General features: G+C 41.5%; 2 protein-coding genes across 4 annotated transcripts in view; one reads left to right on the top strand and one right to left on the bottom strand.

Annotated features, from left to right (window-relative positions):
* The window catches only part of LOC139334703 (TOX high mobility group box family member 2-like), an 80,837-nt gene extending 77,457 nt beyond the window's left edge, over positions 1-3,380 (top strand). For both annotated transcript variants that reach the window (XM_070967793.1, XM_070967794.1), the window contains 2 exons: positions 627-766; positions 1,693-3,380. In XM_070967793.1, the coding sequence (XP_070823894.1) occupies positions 627-766; positions 1,693-1,735 (183 nt within the window). In that variant the 3' untranslated portion in view covers positions 1,736-3,380. The remainder of the gene's footprint in view (positions 1-626; positions 767-1,692) is intronic.
* Positions 3,381-5,698: 2,318 nt separating this feature from the next.
* Positions 5,699-15,465, bottom strand: LOC139334701 (large neutral amino acids transporter small subunit 1-like). 2 transcript variants are annotated; one of them, XM_070967788.1, is made up of 11 exons: positions 15,052-15,465; positions 13,896-14,429; positions 13,627-13,752; positions 11,456-11,561; positions 11,262-11,306; positions 10,756-10,879; positions 10,500-10,603; positions 9,861-9,957; positions 9,258-9,407; positions 8,341-8,515; positions 5,699-8,089 (listed from the first exon to the last, which is right to left on the bottom strand). In XM_070967788.1, the coding sequence occupies exons 1-11, from the start codon at positions 15,125-15,127 to the stop codon at positions 8,013-8,015; spliced, it is 1,614 nt and encodes a 537-aa protein (XP_070823889.1). In that variant the 5' UTR covers positions 15,128-15,465; the 3' UTR covers positions 5,699-8,012. The 2 variants fall into 2 exon arrangements, with proteins under 2 accessions (XP_070823889.1, XP_070823890.1); XM_070967789.1 differs by having other exon boundaries at positions 13,896-14,426; positions 15,052-15,439.
* Positions 15,466-21,788: the final 6,323 nt, after the last annotated feature.

The raw sequence follows: 21,788 nt of genomic DNA, 5'->3' as shown, positions 1-21,788 counted from the left end.
TAAAAATCTGTGAAACATATATATGATGACACACATACATCTGTTAAAGCTCCTCATATGATCAACAGAAAGTGCAGATATTGTCACCTGTAATCAAATGACCAATTATTTTTAGCTACTGATAATTGTTAATGTAATTTTTTTACACTTGCTGTTGTGTTTTTTGGCTATGATTAAAATGTTTGTGTCAGTTGCTCCTTTTCTTTTCAAACTCAGTCTCATTGTATCACATAACAGGCCTCAATCACGCTTTTAGCATAGATATAAAGAACAAAGAACATGCTGGAAAATTAGTTTTCACACATTTTTTTTTTCTTTCCCTTTGACTTGATAAAGTCTTCAGTCCAGCAGGGTGTCGGTGTAAGAAGTGTGATTCTGAGACCCCTTTTAACCAAGTGACCAGAGTGAATTGAGAGAGAAAAAAGTGCTATTCCTGTTTCCCACACACTCAGTTCAGGAGCAACTGCTAAAGACCACTGACAGCAACTGACCCCACACAGGATCATAGCTTAGCAAACTCTAATGGCAGACCATCTCAAAGCTTTCCTCTCTCCTCTCCTCTCCTCTCCTCTCCTGTCCTCTCCTCTCCTCTCCTCTCCTCTCCCCTCCTCTCCTGCGATCTACAGGGATTCTCCCACATCCAGGCTGATTACCAGAACAGTGTCGGGGGCTCACAGTCTCCAGGGGCCCCGAACCCAGTGCACGGCCAGAACCCTGACTGGGACGGCGAGTACTGCAACAGGGACTGCGGACCCAACCACTGCGGGTGAGCTCATCACATCAGTCCACATGTTGTGTTGTGATGGTTAATGTTCATCAAGGACACAATAAACAAGGAGAGATCACATCGAGTTAGCCGCGAATAGACGATCCAAAATAAAAATGCCTTCGCCTTCTGTAAATCCAATCTGGGACGTTTGATTGTTGAGAATAGCAAGTCGTTGTCTGACAGTTCCTCATTTTCCAAATGAGTTGCACTCAACCACTTCACTTTCACACTCCGAGACTCAGACAGTATTAATCATAAACTGCGATTTCCCTGCTAAAGCAAAGCATCTCCTTGAAATTGAAATGAGTAATGCAGCAGTAGAACAATGCTATTACCAAGCTCGGAAAAAGTGTGACATCCAATTAAGTTTCCCTGTGTTTCGCTCAGCACACATTGCCTTATTGAATCAAGCTATTCAAGCAGGTACGAGAGGAATGTTGCTTAGTTTCACACCTGAAACTTGGTGTTGCTATTCCGAGAGGCGGCAGAGCTGGAAGTCAGTATCTCCTGCATTTAGAGCTGATTCATGTGTATGTCAAATAGGATCACGCCTGGGTCAAATCAGGTTTGATGCTCTTTGAAGTAGATTGAGTCTGCGCTTAAAACCTGCTCCCTCAGTGTCAGATCATTGTAGTTTGCAGTTTTGGAGGGTGCGGAATTATTTTCAGTGTGTCAGTAAAGATAACTGGAGAACAGACTCTGCATCTGACATTTCAAGCACCAAGCGATCTGCAAATCCTGACTTTTGTCTTTCTTCGTCACGCCGATTGATGTCTGTTTTCTCAGCCAGGTGTCCCTTTGAAAAAGATTTCGTAATCTCACGAGGATTTCCTGCTGAAAATATAGAATGAAGAGAAACGCACGCAGCGAGAACGCGCTCGTGTTCACATGCAGACATACATTAACGCTCTCTTCCTCCTCAGCAGTGGTATGGGAGCTCGGGACAAGCCTCTCTACCTCACTTGAAGTTGAAAGACCTCCAAATGTCAGACTCCAGGGAGCTTTCCAACATTACGTCATCGATGTATCAGCTTCTACACCATTTTGTTTTTTTGGGTTTTTTTTGTGACGGATTTCGAAAATCCCAAAGACTGCTACAGTAACTTCACCTATTTGCCAAGCACTTAGATCGGCCCAAAGCCTGAGGCACTTCTCTTGCTTTTTTTCCTTATCAGTGAACTCTCTCTCTTTTTTTCCTCTTCCTTTTTTGCTGGGGCACCGAGCTTCAAGCTCAGGCCAACATACTGGAAATGAAGACCAAAAGAAAAAAAAAGTCTTCTCATTTTGTTTTGAATTTTTTAGCAATGCTTTCTCTCCTCTTCACTCCATTACTGTGTGTTTGCCATGGACTGCCCTCATCAGGGAGATGAAATGCTCTGAGCATACTCAGCGTAGGGGTCTTGGGTAGAAAAGCTAATGCGGGAAACTAGAATATAGTCACGTCAGCAGGGGTGGATGTACTTCAGGACCGACTGAAACACCCCGACTGAGTGAATGCGAAGCGAAATTTTAATGAAGATAGTCACGAACACATAAGACATTTGTAAATCATCCTCGCCCATAATAAAGGACTCGCTCATTTTCTTTCTTTCACACAGAGTGATTGTAAATATCACCAAAATGGATCCCTCTTATGTGTGTATTTAGCTGAAATCCCTTGCTTTCGTTTTCTTTTTCGAGCATTCTTTTCGTTTGGTTATGTGATTTTCGTGCAGGCGGATTCAGTGAGGGAATACACACACTAAAAGTTGTGTTGAAACTGTGTTCACTGGTCTTGTTTCTCTCCACACGAGAGAGAAGAAGACTGCAAAGCGCTCCATTTCCTCCTTAACCGGCGGAGCCCCAACAGAGAGCGTCACTCTCTTCACATGGCCTCAGGACGTTACAGAACTGCAGAGGTCAAAGGTCGATACCTCTCCTTTTAGCTCCTCCTCCTCTTGGTCAGTAAGGACCGCCCCCACCTGTAACCCCGCCCACCTCCCCTTAGTCCCACTTGTACAGGTGAATAAAAAAAAGTTGCTAAATGTGAAATGTTACTAAAGAAAAAAAAAAACATAACAGTGGGTTTTAAAGTTTTTGACTAGTTTTATTAGGTGTTTTAGAATTGTGTTGAACTCATCTTTATCATTTTTTGTGAAGAAAAAAAAATTCTGAAGATATTTTGTTTTTGTTTTATTTTATTTTTTTCACTGTAGCAGGATTTGCGTTTCGGAGGAACAGTTATGGGGTAGATATTTTAATTTTGTGTATAAACCTGCCAAATGTACTTCTTTAATTTGTAAAGCCAGTGATGAGAGAACCCATTTTGTTTTGTTGAATATCATATGTTTTACAATATGGTCATTCTATTTAATTTGGTTGCAGGTTTCACATCTATTTATGAATGATATGAAGTAACATTTTGGCTTATTTTCATCAGGGTGCATTATTATTATTATTATTATTATTATTATTATTATTATTATTATTATTCAAACACCATGATTATTAGAATAAAAATATTTTTTCAGAAATTGTCGTTGGTGCAGCACCAGTGCACCAGCATTAGATTCATTTTGTGTCACAGATACTTCTTTTGTTTTCTTTTGTCTGTAATAAAATGTTTAAAGTGGAGAAATGGACGTGCTCGTCTCTACTTTTTTTTTTCATCATTCGGTTTGCTGTGCTTTACATTCATTAGCAATTAGATGAGTAGAACCCGCCGCGGTGGCCTATAAGCATAACTTTGCATTCCCTTGCATGTGTCTGAGGTTAATTAGCAGAATTATCTTTGATGCTGGAGAAAAGTGTGGCTGCTGTCACACGGCTCATTAGGTGAGAAGTTTAGGCTTCACAGCCTACTTTCGCTTAATGAACTTTAACCTTTTCACCGTTTTTTTGTTGTTGTTTTTTTTCCTGATGTGATCAATATAGTATATCTAGCAACATATCTCTGCCTGCCGGTCAAGTTTCTTGGTGAAGGTGTGATGATGAAACTTGGAGTTGATCTAGCAGCACGCTGTCTTTCAGAGAGCTACCTGAGAAGAAAAAACGAATGCCTTTTACTTATGAATTTCACAGTTGGATTAAAGGCAGAATAGAAATGGAATCTATCATCCCTCCCCTCCTCTCTCTCTCTCTCTCTCTCTCTCTCTCCCCATGATGATAATGATGACGTAGTGCCCCCTAGAGCTGATTCATAAAACTCAGGCTGTTGTTTTCACTTCTTCTTCCTAAAGAGGAATCAGTTCATTACAATTCAGTGACTTCATTTCAAGTGTTGGTGAAAAGCAATGCTGATGTGTTCTACACATAAAGGCCATGAAAGGCCCCGGCCTCAGCATCATTACACCCATGGAGGTGCCCTTCAGCAAGGCCTATCCCACAACTGTGTTTTACTGCACAGCTTCCAGGTATGAACGAACAGGAATGAACGAGGGCATCGCTCACAGCAAAAGTACCTTTTAAAATAGATTAAAGAGTTGAGTAAAAATGAGCACTTGGGATGTCACATTTGTGAGCAGATGAGAGCAGAATATCCTTTCAATTCCAACAAAAAGAGGAAAAATAAAGATGTCACACTGTACATAGCTTTAAAGGATGTTTTATATAGAAACACTGTTCTGGCTGATTACCAGCAGCAAATAGCACACTGGACAGGACCTCTCTGCCGTTTGACCGTCTCCCATTGATGTTCCTCTGTCGCCATCTGCTGGTGACATAGAGTGTTGGTGCTAAGTTTGTTTATAAACTGAATCCAACATCTGTATTGTTTCAGAAATGCAAAATAATATATATTTAAAAAGAAAACAGAAATATATCCTGATTCTATGTTTTGTTTTGTTTTTTCTCATTTTAAGTCACTACAACAATACAAAATAAGAAAAATCTGGCATTGGGGTAAGCTGTTAAAATATTGGTCATGACTTTTTAGTAAATTTCTTTTGGCTGTTTATCTTTTATTTCAACGCCATTCTCAAAGCAAGTGACAATGCTCAGGGGGCAAGTGGATTTATATCACCCTGCTGGCACAATTTGTCTTGTGTGAAGAAAAATACATCTCAACAGGCTCAATGCAAACAACAGAATTATGTGTAAAGATTGATGTTGATGGTGTATTCTGCGGTGAAATTGAATCAATCTCATCCCAGCAAGATATATATAATTGAAACTCCTTGCAGATGTAGTTTTGTCCAGGGGTTACATCACAAAGAAGAAAGCTTGCCAGGAAAGTGAAAGGTAAACGAAAACAACAATGTTTTAATGTAATTCCTGCTTTGTGAAATGACCTTTCAGATCTGTTCTTTTATGTGTGCTTAATACATTATGCAGCCCATTGACTCCAGTGGGGCTGGCCTTTACTTCACTGTATCTGCTCATTTATTATACCACAAATTAAATGAGCTGATCAAGTCCCTGTCTGATGCCCCCCCACCCTCTTTCCAGAAGGTTTCTCTGTATGTCATCTGTGCAATATTGGCTCCTTGCTTGTCCAATCTCCCATTGCTAATATTGTCTCCAGCAGCTCTGACACTGCTTTCATCAGTAGCCATCAGACCCTCTCATTTCCTCCTCAGACGGATATGAACTCTCCTGACGGCACAGACATCAGCAGCATCGTTGTCTGACAGCCAGCAAACAATACGAGGCAAACAAGAAACGACAGAGCATTTCATACAGATCACTAACCAAACACTTGATGGCTGAGACGATAACGCCGCCGGACGACATTTGGGGAAAATCGTGCTTGTGAAACCTCCTCATTTGGCTAGAAGCTATCTTGTGTTTTGGGATTGCTTGCTCTATTTGAAAGTGTTATCTGCAGAGAGGCTGAGGGCTGGTCTTTTGTTAACTGATGCAAGTATATTAGCACACAGCAGTGAGGAATCTGATTTTAACCTTCTGAGGAAGACTTTTTGTTGGCTTTACATAACACACACAACCAAAGTGTGAACAAAAATATTTTTATTGTTACATGTACCTGCCATGGTCACTGACATACAACAGTTACAATAACTGACAGAGGTACTTTGCTTTTTAAGATTAAAAATACACTATTGGAGTTTTTTCTCCATAACATTTCATTAGAGAGGTACTGTCAACTCATACATACAGTAATACTCTCCATACAGTAAAACAGTATGTTGTGCAAAACATAAACTATATGATGGAGTCTACAGAGACCATTTGTCTTAATAGTCACACACAGTGATGTACTGTGTGTGTTTGTGCCCTCAATTTAGATTTATTTAGTGCACATACAGAATTCTTCCTTCAAGCATTGCACTGTTTGTTGTGCTTGCAACTATATAAATCAGAGTGGAAAAGGTACATTATGTTCAAAAATTTATATCAAACATTCAGAATTTCTTTTTTCTTCAGATCCGGTGTAAACATTAGAGGGTTTAGGGGACTTGGGTTGTTAATCAGAGATGCTTCTCTCTCCCTTTGCATGTAAATTCTTTTCCATGGTGGTATTTTTAAACTTTGATTGATCGCTGTCCAACGTGTTGTAACTGCACGGTTCAATTTCCATCAACATGATGTTTTACGAGCGCTCGTGCTTCTCAGAAAGAGCACATTTCATCTCGGGTCGTAAAAAAAGATGTTTCGATGAATAAATATGTTGGAGGTCATTTTTGTATCAGCCTTTCCATCGCTGCTTTCTGCCAATGTGTGAAATTCAGAAGGCTTTGACTCTATTTATGTTGGAAGAGCAGCACTCGTTTTTCTGTTTCGTCTTCAACCAATATGCATTATTTCAGTGCATGTATTTCCATTTGATTCCAGTGTCCTGCAAAACCTGAACTGTCAGCACGATCAGTCGAGGCTGACAGTCCATTAACCAGCGTTGATATTTAGGACTTTCTACTCTGTAAAAATAAAAAATCCAGACACCAGTCAACTTCCCCGTCCTTCGGTTCCCTCAGAGACTTTCTTCCTCTGGGATCTTAGCCCGAGCAGACTGGTGCTTGCAGTGACTTGGGGAAACCTCATATATTCAGTTTGAGGTACATTTCTTATTGAAAAAAAAAAAAGAGCAAAGCTGATGTCCCTAATTTTGCAACATTCATTCTGGTCTTATTGTGACAATATAATAAAACATCTGGAATATCAGTATTGACATGTCTGCCACAGAATATAGATACACGCAATACAAAACACTAACACTACAATGAGTTTACTAAATACAACCAGAATGACATTTATACAGGATTTCAGTTTCTTATAACAATGCCTCACAAACAGTTGCTGGTATCCACTGTCATTTCATCAAAATATCATCACACACAGAGCGCTGACAGTTTGATGTGAGAAGAAAATGACAGAAGAAACACCTGATTCACAGCAACACATCTTAAGGAAACATTACATACACTGCTTTATCTTGCTTTCGTTGTGCTTCAAGACAGTGCCGTGGATTCACTTTGAAATGAATACAGAAAAAAAAATACTAATAGTTAAACCAGCTGTTAATTAACATAAATATTAGTAGCATATGAGTATAATGTCACCAGTGTTATACTAGTTAACCATCTCCTCCTCCATCCCTGACCTTATTTATATGCTGTACACTGTCAGTGATTGGTTCTCCTTTACCTCAGATTGGTCCACACATCACTAAGTGCAGCAGTGAGTTTTACTCACAGGTCATTAGCTATTCCAGAAAACTGTAAACTATACAAAACTATGCCTAGTTTGGTTGTTAGAGTTTACTCAAATGTAAAGAAAGTAAAAAACTTTTTTCTTGTCTTTCTAGGATACTCATTTGCACACTTTAGGTGAGCCATAAACGTTTATGTTTTAGGCCACTAGAGGATACACTGTATATGCAGCTTCGGATGTTGTGTTTGCAGTATGCAATTAATCACATGACTCTCCATTAACTAACTAACATGCAACATACAAGCATGTTCTGGCATTAAAGGAGGTATGCATGTCAAATAGAAGTAAAGCAGTGGAAAATCTAAATGTCATGACTAAGAGAAGACTTTCTTCAAATTTGAAACATTGTGCAGTGTTCATAACATGTGCCCTCACACTGCAGAAAAGAGCGTATGTCCATGTAAACCCTCCTTTACCGAGATTGCCAGGCCGCCCTTGTAAATACCAGTTTGTTCCACAGCTACCAGCCTGGTTAGATAAAGGTTTCAAATAAACTGCTGCAGCCAAATCACAAATGAATGAATGTAAACATCAAGAAAGCAACATCAAGAATGTTGAGACAGAAATATTGACTTCATGTTGTTGGGCCTGTCCAGCTTTACTCAGCCGCCTCATGTTGCTCCCTCTCCTCAGGAACAGACATGAAGATCTTCTGACAGAACATGGTGAAGATTTCTGAGGAGAAACAACTCATCGCATTAGCCGTGTTTGTTTTCTTTCGCTGGGTTGCTACAGGTCAAATGATGTCAGACTTTTATTAAACATCAGATCGACACCTTGGTTCAAGTCCCTCACGCCGCCTATATAAACACACTCCAGCAGATATTCTCACATGAACTTCATAACAAACTGTAATGAATGCTCCTCCAACCTTGCCTGAACAAACAGAGAAAGACACTGGAAAGAAACAAAAATGCCTCACTCACCCAGCATCTTCTTGACCACATGGGGTTTCTTCCACTTGTAGCCCAGTAGGTACGCCGGGATGCCTGTGAGAATAATGCTGCTGCCTACCAGGGACTCAAACGGAGCTGCCCAGAAGGACACGACGATCATGAAGACGCAGCTCACAACGAAAGTCACAGGGATGATCAGAGGACACTGCAGACAGAAAACGCAACAGTTACTTGTGTATATTATCACATCACCAGTTCAAACCAGTGCCAGAAAGTAGCTAAGCACATTTACTCAGGCGCTGTACTTTTGTACAATTTTGAGGTACTTTACTAAAGCAATTCTATTTAAAACAAAAAAAAAAAAAAACTTTTTACTCCAATTAGTCAGTCAGATCCTAACAATCTACAGTTATTGTAATATTGTGATTATATTGTTATCTGGCCATTTAGTACATTTTAGGAACAGTACTCAGTGTCTCAGCTGAGCCTCACAAGCTAATGAAGCAAAACACATTGTTGCCCAGTCAGAGGTTCTCAATTTAGATCTAGGAAATAGCCAAGCTGTCCTGTTTCATGAATGGTTTACTTGTTAGAGGCTCATTTTATAAAACAAATGGACTGAGAGCACTCGGGCTCAAAGGAAAGATGAAAGACTAACGGTCCCATGATGAAACAGAAACAAAGAGCCACTCCGTCTTTTCCTGAAAACACAGCGTGGTTCCTCTTCCAACTAATAACAAGAGCGGTGATACAATGGTGCTTTCATTAAAAAAAAATAATAAATAAAATAAAAGATAATGGACTCTCTATGAAACCAGAAGCCTTGTTGATGTTTTGGGCAGACAAAGAAGCTGGCTGAGGTTCAGTTAGAACAAAGGTCTTCCATCATATACCTTTCAAATCCTTTAAGAAAGACTCTTCGCAGGTGGCTCTAGAGTGTACTCTACCTTAATGGGCCTCCTGAGCTCAGGCTTGGTAAAACGCAGCCAGAGCATGCCAGCAATGGCCATACCAACACACAGCCAGGTGAAGAAACTGAAGAGATTGATGACAGAGAAGATGTCCTGAGAGATGGCGTACATCATGGACAGCAAACACTGACACGAGGGAAAAGGAAGACGACACTGTATTAGTCGTACATACACGGCATATAAACACACACCTGTTGTGCTCCTCAAATTATATTGAAGCATCTTTTAATGGTGTTTTTGTGCGTTGCTAAATGCTAATGTGAACATTCAGAGAGCTGATTAAGAGGCTTCACCTCTAAATAAACATGACATGTGAAATACACATTTCACAAAATAAAAATAACTCTACTCTCCGAACACATTCATGGCCTGTTCTCTTTTAGCGAACTTGTCAGAGACTTGTTGGTCCTGTTGCTGTCCTTTGCTTACAGATAGACGTCAATAAAGGTCACACCTGACTTAATGCACCTTTATGTTTAATACCCTGATTGGATTGGTTGTTTTGACACCAAGGATTTCTAATGGTGATCATTTATAAGACAGAAAAGTAACAGTCACATCAGTGGAGCAGCATCTTACTGTGAAGATGAGGGATGGCACCGGTGTGAAGAGGTCTGTGTGGACCAATCCCAGAGCAGCAGGGAGCTGACCCTCTCGAGCTCCAGCATAGAACAACCTGGAAGAGAGAAAGCTCAGTGGTGAGTATTTTCTGATGAAATACTTTTTTTTTTGCGTTTGTGGCTGTTCACCTTGTAAAATCTAGCATCCAACTGCAATTTCACCTTCAAAGAAATATTACATTTACATACATTTTTGTAAAACTTTTGGAAAAATAGACCAAACAAGCATTCCTGAACCGTATATCCCACCCAAAACTTATAAAGTCCCCGTCCATCTCCTGTGCCCCATGCACGCAGTATCGGCTCTAAAAAGTACAATGTAACAGGCAACTTACATATATACATACTATATACAAACTGTGACTTTCTTGGTTTGCAAAATTATCTTTTAAACTGACAGATATCATATGTGTAATTCATGGCATATTTCAGGATCAGACGTGTCTCTCGTTGTTAACTACCGTACATATTTTTTCCTAAATCAGGCCCCATGGTGACCCACTGGAAGGGATTTTTCCTCTCTGTTGCATAAGCTGTAAACTCTTATATTACTGCAGCAAAATACATTAAGTTTTGTTCCCTATGTGCAAACACACACCGTGCTGAGGTGAACAGCGATCCGTTGACGGCTCCGAAGCAGGACAGTCCCACAAAGACAGGAATCATCCAGGACATCACACCAAGATGGTACTCCCCAAAACTCTGCCAGACAGCACAACATGGATGAAGACAGCTCACATTTAGTGAACACACAACGCACCTACACGCACAAGTTAAAGGTGTAACCAATGGCTGAGAGCTGCACTCTGCTCGCCATCGCTGCGCTAACGCTACCACAGAAGCATGACGCTCACCACGGCAACCGCCTCGGACTCCACCATGGCCTGAGGAGAGATGGTAGTGAAGTAGGCCAGGTTGGTCAGGACATACACCACCGTCACTATAGGCATGGATATGACGATGGACAATGGCAGGTTCCTGTGGTGGGGGGAAAGGTCAAAGGTCATTTGAAGAAAGAACCCCCAAACGTACTTCATATCAACTGTTTCTGTGAAATCAGTGATTGGATTTGTGTTCAGTTTTACTCAGTGGTATTTGATGAGCAGCATGCAGTAATCAGCCATGCTAGATTATATAATATTTAAAAGCATTAGCATCACGTGCTTCTCTGAACATCTTCAGATTTCAGGTATCACACAAAGGGTGGACAAAACAACTGGAACAGCTAAATATCTGATGTAATCCAGTCCAGTGCAACACAAGTCAATACGCTTTAGTCAAAACGGTCAGAGAGCTGTTGAAGGATGGATGGACGTAGTCATGCATCCTGTCGAAACAGCTGTCACCACACTGAACTCACCTCTCTGGGTTGATCATCTCCTCTGTTACGTAATTCAGGTAATTCCTAGAAGAAAATACACAGCACAGTGCTATTTTAGCTGTTAGATAAAAACTGAAATTACTGTGTAATATGAAAAGACACAAACGGTCTATGAATAAACCATTTCTATTTCTGGTCTGTAATCATGTCAGAATAGATCACAAAAGCCTCACCAGCCTCCGAAAGCAAAGAGACCACTGTACAGAGCCAAGACAATGCTGTCCACTCCCAGTTTGCTGCCTTCAAATGCCTTTTCTGGTGTCAGGTACGGCACATCGCCTGCACACACACGCACACGCACACACACACACACACACACACACACACACACACACACACAGTTCATGAGGTAATCGTGAGATTTCCAAGACATTTCATGGATTTTAATTCAAGGCTGTTGCCACTTTTATATTTCTCGCCTGAAGTCCAGTCTGTTGCTGCCTGCCATTTGACAGGCTTTGACATTTTCCAGCCAGTCGGGACTCCATCTGAGCACTTTACTTCTGTGTTTGATCGTGTGCTTTGATGTGCTTAAACACAATCAGGTCCGACCCAGCTGACATTTGAACATGAGCAGAAATATCTCTTGATAAATAAACCGCAATCCACTCGTTTATCCACGGCAGCTAATAAATCCAGAGAGAGTGAGTGTGTGTGTGTGTGTGTGTGTGTGTGTGTGTGTGTGTGTGTGTGTGTGTGTGTGTGTGTGTGTGTGTGTGTGTGTGTGTGTGTATTCGCACATGTTTTACTCACATAGGTGCCCATAATGTTAACCATTACATTTCAGGGGAAGACTTGGGTTAAGGTTAGGTTTAGGTTAAAATGTTAGAGTTAGGCATGTAGTGGTTATGGTTAGTATATGGTGTGTGTGTGTGTGTGTGTGTGTGTGTGTGTGTGTGTGTGTGTGTGTGTGTGTGTGTGTGTGAGGCCTTGGTTCAGCTTGACTCTCTCCTCTACCTGTGGCATTCAGATGGTAATGACTCTGCTTTCCATGAGGTCTTTTACGCACACATTATTTTGTCACTCTGTCCTTCTCTCTCCACGCTCTGAAAGACCACAGTGTGACAACAGACGGCAAGCTTCGTTTAGCTTAGTTTCCATGGTAACACAGCGTGGAGCACAATGGCGGTGGGCGTGGCCTTGGGAAAGGGGGGGGGGGGGCAGATGTAGCATGGAGCAGACGGTGGCCACACTGTGTTCCCGCGCTGTTTGATTTTGAATGACAGACTGGATTCAGTTTTGGAAAGCATGTACATCTCTTGTTATTCGCGCACGTATGAATCATGCAGGATGTGGCTGCCTCCATGTTTAAGGATTCATTGCGTCAGTAATCAGTGTTCCTCAAATTTCCACTGTTTCTCTTACACCATGTCAATTCTACGATGTTCTCTTAGCTTCATACATATGAGTCACGTATGAGACGAACCATGTCGAGCAGTGTTCATACACCCACGCAAGCACACATGCACATGGCTGCACACTTGCTCAGACTCAATCACATGGCCGCAGACAGACGAGCCTTGTGTTCAGACTCAGCAACTGTGCTAACAAACTGAAAGGAGGGCAGTCTGCTTGGTTGGACTCATTAGTGTTAGTCAACAATTTGTTGATCATCAGAGACAAAAGAAATAGACTTGCCAGTTCATTGGTGCTGACACACAGAAGGACGGGACATTAAAGGATCGGACTATACTTTGATAAAACCTACAAACAGTAAGAGTATTTGTTTTATTACACTTCAAGCATCACTAGTGAAATAAGCAACAGTGTAAGACACTGTACACAGTTGCATGTTGGGAAATACACACTTATCATAGGCAGCAAAGGCAGCCATTAAAAAACTGACCATCACACAGTGTAGTTTTAGTGGTCATTTAAGTAGATCTTAATGCTCCTTAGGCATAAGATAATCTCGTTACACACACAAGGTAAGTAAGAACCACCTTTCCCTGCTTGTTTTTCTCACATTCGGAAGGTCTAACAATGTAGTTTCACAGGAGACTGTGGTTAGTGGTTTGGTTTGGTTTGGTTAGACAGTACCTGTCTAACTTGTCAAGCATGTCTACTCAACTCAAAGCACCAAGCTGTGATCAAGGAGTTGGCACTAACATTGGAAATGAGACCAGAGAGTGAAACTGACTGAACTGCAACACCCAGCTGGTAACACATGCAATTGAGAGATGGGATTAATTAATGTGTTATTATCGCTTCTTTTGGTTTGTTTGTGTTTATGAGACCTGGGGACACAGAATGTTATAAATCCCTGAAAGAAGCCTGAATCTAAATCTGGACTTTTTGTGGCTTTGTGGCTCCGTATGTTGGTCTGTGAGTCAGTGGGACTCACCTGTAGAAATCTGGATGAAGCCAAAGAGGATGATGGTGACCAAGGCCAGCAATTTGGAGGCTGTGAATATGTCCTGGACCTTGGTGGCTGCTTTCACGCTGATACAGTTTACAAACGTCAGGGAGGCTACAGGAGGAAGAGGAGGAAAGAGTAGAGTCAGGAGTGAAGGGAATAATCACCTGTGGATTTTATTTCTTTGTCCTCTGTAAAGAAAGAGAATAAATTTCAACAGTTTTTGCAAGGTAACCCTCAAAGCAACCCTTACTCACTAAGACACAGGCAGGCAATGAGCTTGGCAGCACTGTCTGGCACAGCGCAGTTTGGGTAAAGAGGTTTCAGCAGGTAGGTGGCAAACACCAGCGACACCACGTACTGTGACGACGGCCGGATGATGAGCATCTCTATCCACAGCTTCAGAAAGGCCGCCAGTTCGCCGTATATCTCCAGGATGTAAGTGTAGTCTCCCCCCGACTTGGTGATGGTTGTGCCAAGTTCGGCGTAGCACAGGGCACCCATGGTGGAGATCACTCCACAGGCAGACCAGACAATCAGGGAGAGGCCAGCTGAGCCAGTCTCTTTGACCACGCCTGTCGGGGTGACGAAAATGCCAGAGCCTATGATGGTGCCTATGATCATTCCCACACCATTGAGGAGGGTGATGCTGCGTTTCAGTACGATCTTATCCCCTTTGTTGGGTGAGACATTGGTAGGGCTTGTAGCAGTGGGAACGGGGACCATGGGGGTGGATGGAGACGCTGGCTGTCCAACAATCAGACCATCTTGGTCTGGGTCGGATTCAGCTGCTGGAGGCAAGAGGACAGCAGACCAGGAGATGAGACAAGGCAGTTTTGCATTTGAGGTATGACCTCTAAGTTTGATAGTGTTCACAAAAAAAGAGATTCATCAAGTTGTCTAAGAAGATTTCTTGGCTGAGACATTTGAGCCGCTGGTGCATTTGAGAGGATGTGGTACCAAACTTATATGAGTGCACACATGTGAGACCAAGCACAAAACAGGTATTTCTTTCCCAAAGTCTGTCTCTGCGTGAGGATCCAAGCAGTGGAATGGCGGTACAGTCTGCTGCCAAACAGGTTAAACAGGCTCATCAGGGTAATTTTAAAAACCCGTTTCTTAGGAATGACATCTTAACTCCCCAATATATCTCTCATACAGTTGTTGTGACACACACTGAATGAGGTCATTGTGTTGATACATCCTAGAAAGGGCCGTTTAAGATTTCCACACCTGTCACCTTGGTCACCTGTCACCATCACACAGACACCCAATACATCACAACACATCTCCATAGCCCCATCAATCTGAGTGTACTCTTGCATGAGGCAATGTTGCATCAGAGCACATGGCGGAAAAATGCAGCCATGCACCATGTGGAGTCACAGGAGTGTGAGCATGCACAGTACCTACCCTCCATCTTTTCCTGACTTGCCGCCTTGGCAACGCTCTCCCGGCTGCTCCGTGATTTCAGCTCTGGCTCAGCCATCTTCCCTCTTAATCTGGGTCCCCTTGTCTTGTCTTTTTCCTCCTGCCCCCCTTTTCCTTCCTCCCTTTATGTCCCCTTCCTCCTCCTGCCTGGATTTCCTCTCTACCTCTCTCGCACTCGCACAACCCACCCCCCTCAGCCCTGTCTCGCTCTAAAACCCTCCCTGATTTGTCCTCTCTCACACACATGCACACACGTTGCCTTCGTCACTCAGACTGACCCTGATCCTCTCTGTGTGTCTCCCTCCCTCCCTCCCTCTGTTTCTCCAGGATACAGCAGGGAGGAGCTGAACCTTTGTGATGATGCTGCTGCTGCCTGAGCCTACACCCACTCCAAATGAATGATGGGATATCTGAGAGAAGGCGGGGGTTAGTGGTAGGCACCATTTGGAGGGGCCGCCATGTGACGCTGTAATCTTTTTGTGTGCTCCCTAATCCAGTAGCATACAGTATGTCAGCCTGTATCTGTGTGTGCTTTAATGTCAGAGAGTATTAGGAGGGATGTTGTAAATCTAGTGCTCCCTCTAGTGGCGTCAACATGGAAAAACAAGTGTCTTTGTTCTGTCAGGCAGAACGGTGACACCACAGAGAAAATGGAGACCCACTTGCCATTTTTGGTGCAGGCAATACATAATGATAATAATGACGAGACACGTGATATTTCTATATTTCTATATCACGTCTATCTGCTTTCCCACCATTTTATTTCCACCACATTGACTAATTTGAAATTGTGAAATTGTCCCACAAGGTCTTCAAGCAGGATCAGATCTACACAGCACCACTGTGCTCATCCTGCTCCACAGCCATAAGGGTACTGTAGCCTGTTGTGGGTGCATAAACATACACCATCATGTGATCATTCATAGAAATTATTTTGCTGTGAATTCTGGGTAGCCCGAAGTGATCAGTTTTCAGAAGAAACAGCATTGCAAGTACTTGATATATCAAACAATGCAGCCTATTGTTTTCCTGAAAATTATTTTTATTTATTTTAATGTAGCACTTCATAATTAAAATGGGAAGTACGTGGTGACATGAATTATGGAGAGTTTTCACATTTGATTTGCAAATTATAGCCTATTTTGTAAGGTTGATTTGCTTGGATTTCTGTCTGGCACTTGGTTGGACATTCATGGGTGGCACGTCACATTTTTGACCACTAGATGGAGACATAAACGTGTTTCAAATGCGGAACTTATTTCTGTCAAATGATGAATACAGGTAATGCTGAAGAGGGAGTGTAGAATGTACACACACACACACACACACACACACACACACGTTTCTCATTTCAAGCTCTGGTAAATTCAGTTTGTTTTGAAGCTTTTTTTTTTTTTTTTTTTTTTTTTTTTTTTTTTTAAATAACCAAGCACACCATGTGTTCAGAGCCCACAGCTGTGAATTATGTGACCCATCAGATTCTGAGACTCATAATACTGTACTAGTACAGACCCTTCAGGCTCACAGTGTATCATTGGCACTTGATGTGTTAATAACTACTGTGTGGATATTTAGATATTTTATATTTCAAAGTAGTTACTGAGTAAAGGGATGTGCAAAATGAGCATTCCGAGAATAAGCCCCGTTCTGTTTCAGCTTTCGTAAGCACCCACTTGTATGACTATTACGCTGACAAGTTCGGCACGTGACCACCAAGCTCTGCTCATCGAGCGTCTTAGCTTCGAGGGAAGGAGGCGCACGAGTCGAGACTGGATTCACCCAGGACACTTTCTGCCACGAGTCCGGGGACTTTCCCCTGAGCGCGAGGTGAGGAATCAAATCCTCCGCGTGTAGCTCAGAGTACAAGCCTTCCGAATGCCCGGATGTGCCAATGTGACACCGAGATATAAGAAGGCAGACAGTTTACGTGAGTCTACAATCATGGTTTAGCAAAGCTTAGAAATAGTTTCATAGTGTAATGTTCATTTTATGAAATACAAGCGACTGCTTCCTATTATAAAGATCGTCTCTATTGTTTTTAAGAAGCAGATTTAAATTAAAACGTCCACAGCCGCGAGGGATCATGGGGATTTTTAAAGGCGTAGTAATGGGCCAAACAATAGTCAACGCAAAAATGATAGATAAGTTCTTATTTGTTTATAGAGGCACAGTGTGTGTCCCAGCACTGAAATCCATACCTTCCTCGCTCCCACTTTGAAATGCATTTACACGTCTGTTAAACCTGTTAAGGTTGTCCACGCGCAATAGTTTATATTCATGTTTGTATCAAAGTAAGTAAGGAAAAGCACAAACTGCAAATCATGCCTTCTCAAACTCTCCAGATATTGATCTCAAGTAGATATTATGAACTAAAACAACTGATTGAAAAACAAGAGTGAGTAATGAAGCTTCTCAAAGCTGATTTCTTTCTCACTGGGGATTCTTGCAAATTATTGTATATGACTTAAGTCACATAGATAAAGGAAATTATGAAAATGTATATTCATTGGGAGGACATAACTGTAGCATTTTCTCCCCACTGTGCTGATTCTTTACCCATTAGCTGAATTATATTTTGATGTGAGGCATGGATGGCTTCTCCATTTAAAGCAAGGAGTTTTTGTTTTTTTTCTTACATATAACAAAGGAAAGTTTTCTGCAAAATCAAAAAGCCCTTTGTTTCATCTGTTGGGAGTGTGATATGATCATCTGAATTATCTAAAAGAGATCTCTCTCCCAGCATGCCACATTTCCCCCCATGTTTTTATATCACCCAGCCCGCTGTTTTATGAGGAAGGACTCCAATTCAAAAAAGGGAAAGCAAGAAATTGTATCAGAGGTATAAGATAAAAGTAGAACGAAAGTACTGCAAAATAAGTCATGTTCCTGTGCTCACAGTGAAATTAGAGATGTACTATCTGCAAAATGTATGTAGCAATCCAAAGTGAAAGTGTTCATTAGTATTACACAGTAGCCCCCATGCTTGTGTTATTGTCACAGTCTGTGTCCCTGTTCCTCCTCTCAGTCACATTTGTGTCCTCTCGGACCCTTTGGTGCTATTCTCCACTTATCCACCAGATGCCCTCAGACTTTCTCTCCTTTCCCAATGACCAGACAGCCTTTCCCAACCTCTCACCTGTTCTCCCTCTTCTGTTCTGCAGTTGCCTGGACTTCTCTGCCCACCTGCAGCTCATTCCACCATCAGACACTCACTTGACTGTACGCACTGGTCTACTTCCTTTGCTCCTTGCCAGTTTGTAATATCACTGTTCATAAGCCTTGGGTTTTTTGTCCTTTCTGTGTATCTGTTACTTTGTTATGGAACCCGTTTTTGCCTGCCTGACTGCTGTGTTTGTCTTTTAGCCTGCATGTCAGATTTTGGATTTGTGCCTGTCCCTTTTGGATCTCTTGTCCTGTGTTGGACTGCTGTCTTCTTGTTATGACCCTTGCCTGCCTCACTATACTGTAAGTCTTTTGTATGTTGTTGTTGAACTGCACCAGCTCTTCCTCAGAAGTCTGCATTGGGTCTTTCACCTGTTACCCTGCTTGCACAAGCCGTGACAGTCATCATATACAGTATACTCTTAAATCTAATAATTCTTCTTATTGATGTCTCAGTGTGCCAGTACTTGGATAAGTAGAGCAAATTTAACTGCTTTATACTACTGGGGAGTTCAGTCTATAACAATGCATCAAATTAGAGTCTGATAATATATTTTGTAAGTAAAATCTGCACCAACAAGTAACTTCAGTTATCAAATAAATGTTGTGATACATAAAGTGCAATGTTTCCCTCTGAAACCTCAGAACTGTTCTTGAGTAAATGTACTGCCAGCAACTTGCATATCTAAGCACATTGAGAACCCTGCTGGTTAATACATTCAACAATAATATATTTATTTTGTTAAGTGGTATGCTTCATAACCATAAGCCTTTCTTAATCCATTAAATCTACATCTGTGAGGTGACATGATAATAAAAGTAAAGTCATTTGTGGCATTGCTGAGGCGATTAAGCAATGATTACTTATAATATCTTGCTTGTATGATTGAACTCATGTGAAAGTTATACCCAGTATATTGCACCAATATGATGGCACATTAATTACTGCCTGTGCCGACAGTGCTGACAGATGATGATGGACCGACAGGTTGTGCTGCAGCCCACACAGATGTGCAAGCAGTGTGGAGTTTTTTCAGACCGCACTGTGACAGTCAGCATCTCACAGGATCCACCTGCAGTGATTTCACATGCCGTCTGCATTTCAGCATTAAAAGTCCTGCATTCAAGTTAAAATACATGTATAGGCAATTTGCAGTAAATGTACACAAGTATTCAAATGTTGTAGGACTCCTTGTGAAGAAGGGACCCTTTCACAGTGCTAATTTAGCAGCAGGTCAAAAATCATCATTACATTACAGTATTGCCATCTTTTATCTTTCCTTTGGGGATTTTTATGTTTTTAGAAATGTTGATAGTGTTGACCATTTTCCCCATGCATTAGATTGTGTATAATAACAGACTGTGTAACATCTGCTATAATGCTCTTTGTTCACAGATGTTTTTTCTCTGCATGCATCTGATTTTCTGTTCTCATGTATGTTTTTTTCATCGTCTGCTCTTATTTATTTTTGGCTTTTCCATTTTCATCGCTATTCATTGTTCTCTTGTTGCTTTTTTCCCCCTCTGGCTTTCTTCTTACTTACAGTCAGCTCATATCTGTAATCTTATTTCACAGGCTGCTTCAACCTCCTCTCTTTTCACCTTTTAATCCTATCATCTTCTTTTCTTCATCTGTTTTTTTCTACCAGCGTATTTCTCTCTCTCAATCCATGCTCTCCACCCAGTTTTGTGCTTTTCTTGTTTTCTGGTCTGTCTGCCTCCACTCTTCCGTCCTACGCTCTTCTACTCTAGATATGTCTTTTCTTTGCTGTTATCTGCCTGTATATGAGGAGACAGTGATAACTTCATGATGAATGTTTTATCACTATCAGTTCTCAAAGACCTGAAGTGAGGCAGTTCATGGGTCCTGAAACTGTTTGCCCTAATGCAATAAACTCATAATAAGTAAACATTTTACTTTTCCTTCCACACAGTTTATTATTGATGTATTATGTGTACAACACGGTAAAAATCCATGGAGACACAAATTATACAACCATATGTGACCTTATTATGCTGCTGTAGCAGCCTTCACTCCTCAATGAAGGCTTTCCACAGTAATTGAAACATGACTGCAGGGATTTCACTCAGTTCAGTGGATTCAGGTACTGATGCTGATGCACACTAAGTGTTCCAGTTCATCCAAAAGGTGTTGGGTGACGTTGAGGTCAAGGCTGTGAGTTCTTCCACAACAGATTAAAAAAAACATTACATTATTTACATTTATTATTACACCACTGTAGAAAATACCACTAGACGCTGTAGCATTGATACTTCTCACACTTGAACATAAGGAGTCTAAAGCCAAAACCATAAAAAAACAACCCCACAAATGCACACAATTATATGGACAAGGGTGTCCACATACTTTTGGCCATGCCGTGTGGATGCATTGTTAATACTGCAGGTTTTCCGCACAGGATTTGCATCCTTTTTAAAAAATCTCATTATTCTCTGTATGTTAAATTGTTTGCACATCTTTTTGCTCTCATCCTGCCCCACACTCTCCTTCATCATTTCATTCCACAAGTTTCCATCTCCTCATTTTTTGTACTCCTTCATCTTCCTCTCCTCTCACCCAGTTTTTTTGTCCTGTATTTCACGGTGCCAATTTACCGTTTCTCAACTCTTCAAAGAGCATCCTCCCCTCTGCTCCCATCACCGATTCCTCTCTGTTTCATGTTTCTTTTCATCTGGCCTCCTCCACCAGAACCTCCTGCATCTCCTCCCCAATGACCCCACTCTGCCTGTATGAGATGGCCATGTTGCAAATTGGCTTTATCTTATCTGCCTCTTGCTCTTTTCTGCATTGCTTCTGTATCTTTTCTGTATTTTAACCTCTTTTTTCATTTAATTGTCTTCTCTCACCACTGTGCTGCTCTTAGCTCCATTCTCTTGAACCTCTCTGCTGCTTTGTGGCTGGTCAAATGTTTTTTTGTTTGTTTGTTTTTATTTATTACATCAAGCCAGACTATCCAGATAATGACTGTATATAATGATAGATTTTAGTAAATTAACACAAACATACAGCAGCTACTTTATGGTGATCTGAAGTTTGTCAAGCAGGGACACAATTAACGTGCTTCATCTTAGTCTTATAGCACCGTAAGACTTGAAGCAGTGGGTAACTTGATGCTTACTGCACAGAAACCACATCATCCATCTGCTGAATGTCATCACTTCTGTTTTATTCAGCATTAAAGAGAAAAAGAAAAGTCTCAAGAAGCTCCACAGTTATCCTGCTTGTGAGCAGATGCACTCCTCCACTTACAGTATGTTTGTGTCATCCTCTGCCGCTGCCGCAGTGAATGTGTGGCCAATGAAAGCAGGCAGCGGAGCCCATCTGATAAGACAGATCAAACGCCTTCTAATTCCAGAAATATATTTTGTGCCTTGGGCCGTCAGTAATTCCTCCTTGATCAACTGTCGCTAAGCTGGCCTGGAAAATGCAAGGAGACATGTAACTATACCCATCGCTGCATTCTCTGAATGCTCTGCTCCCACTTCCTCCTCCTCCTCCTGCTACCTTATAGCTTAGCTGTGTGTGTGTGTGTGTG

The sequence above is a fragment of the Chaetodon trifascialis genome, chromosome 8 (assembly GCF_039877785.1).
Source record: "Chaetodon trifascialis isolate fChaTrf1 chromosome 8, fChaTrf1.hap1, whole genome shotgun sequence".
In the NCBI taxonomy this organism is placed as follows: domain Eukaryota; kingdom Metazoa; phylum Chordata; class Actinopteri; order Chaetodontiformes; family Chaetodontidae; genus Chaetodon; species Chaetodon trifascialis.
The sequence above is the reverse complement of the archived record's forward strand: the minus strand, read 5'-3'. Positions and strand labels throughout refer to the sequence as shown.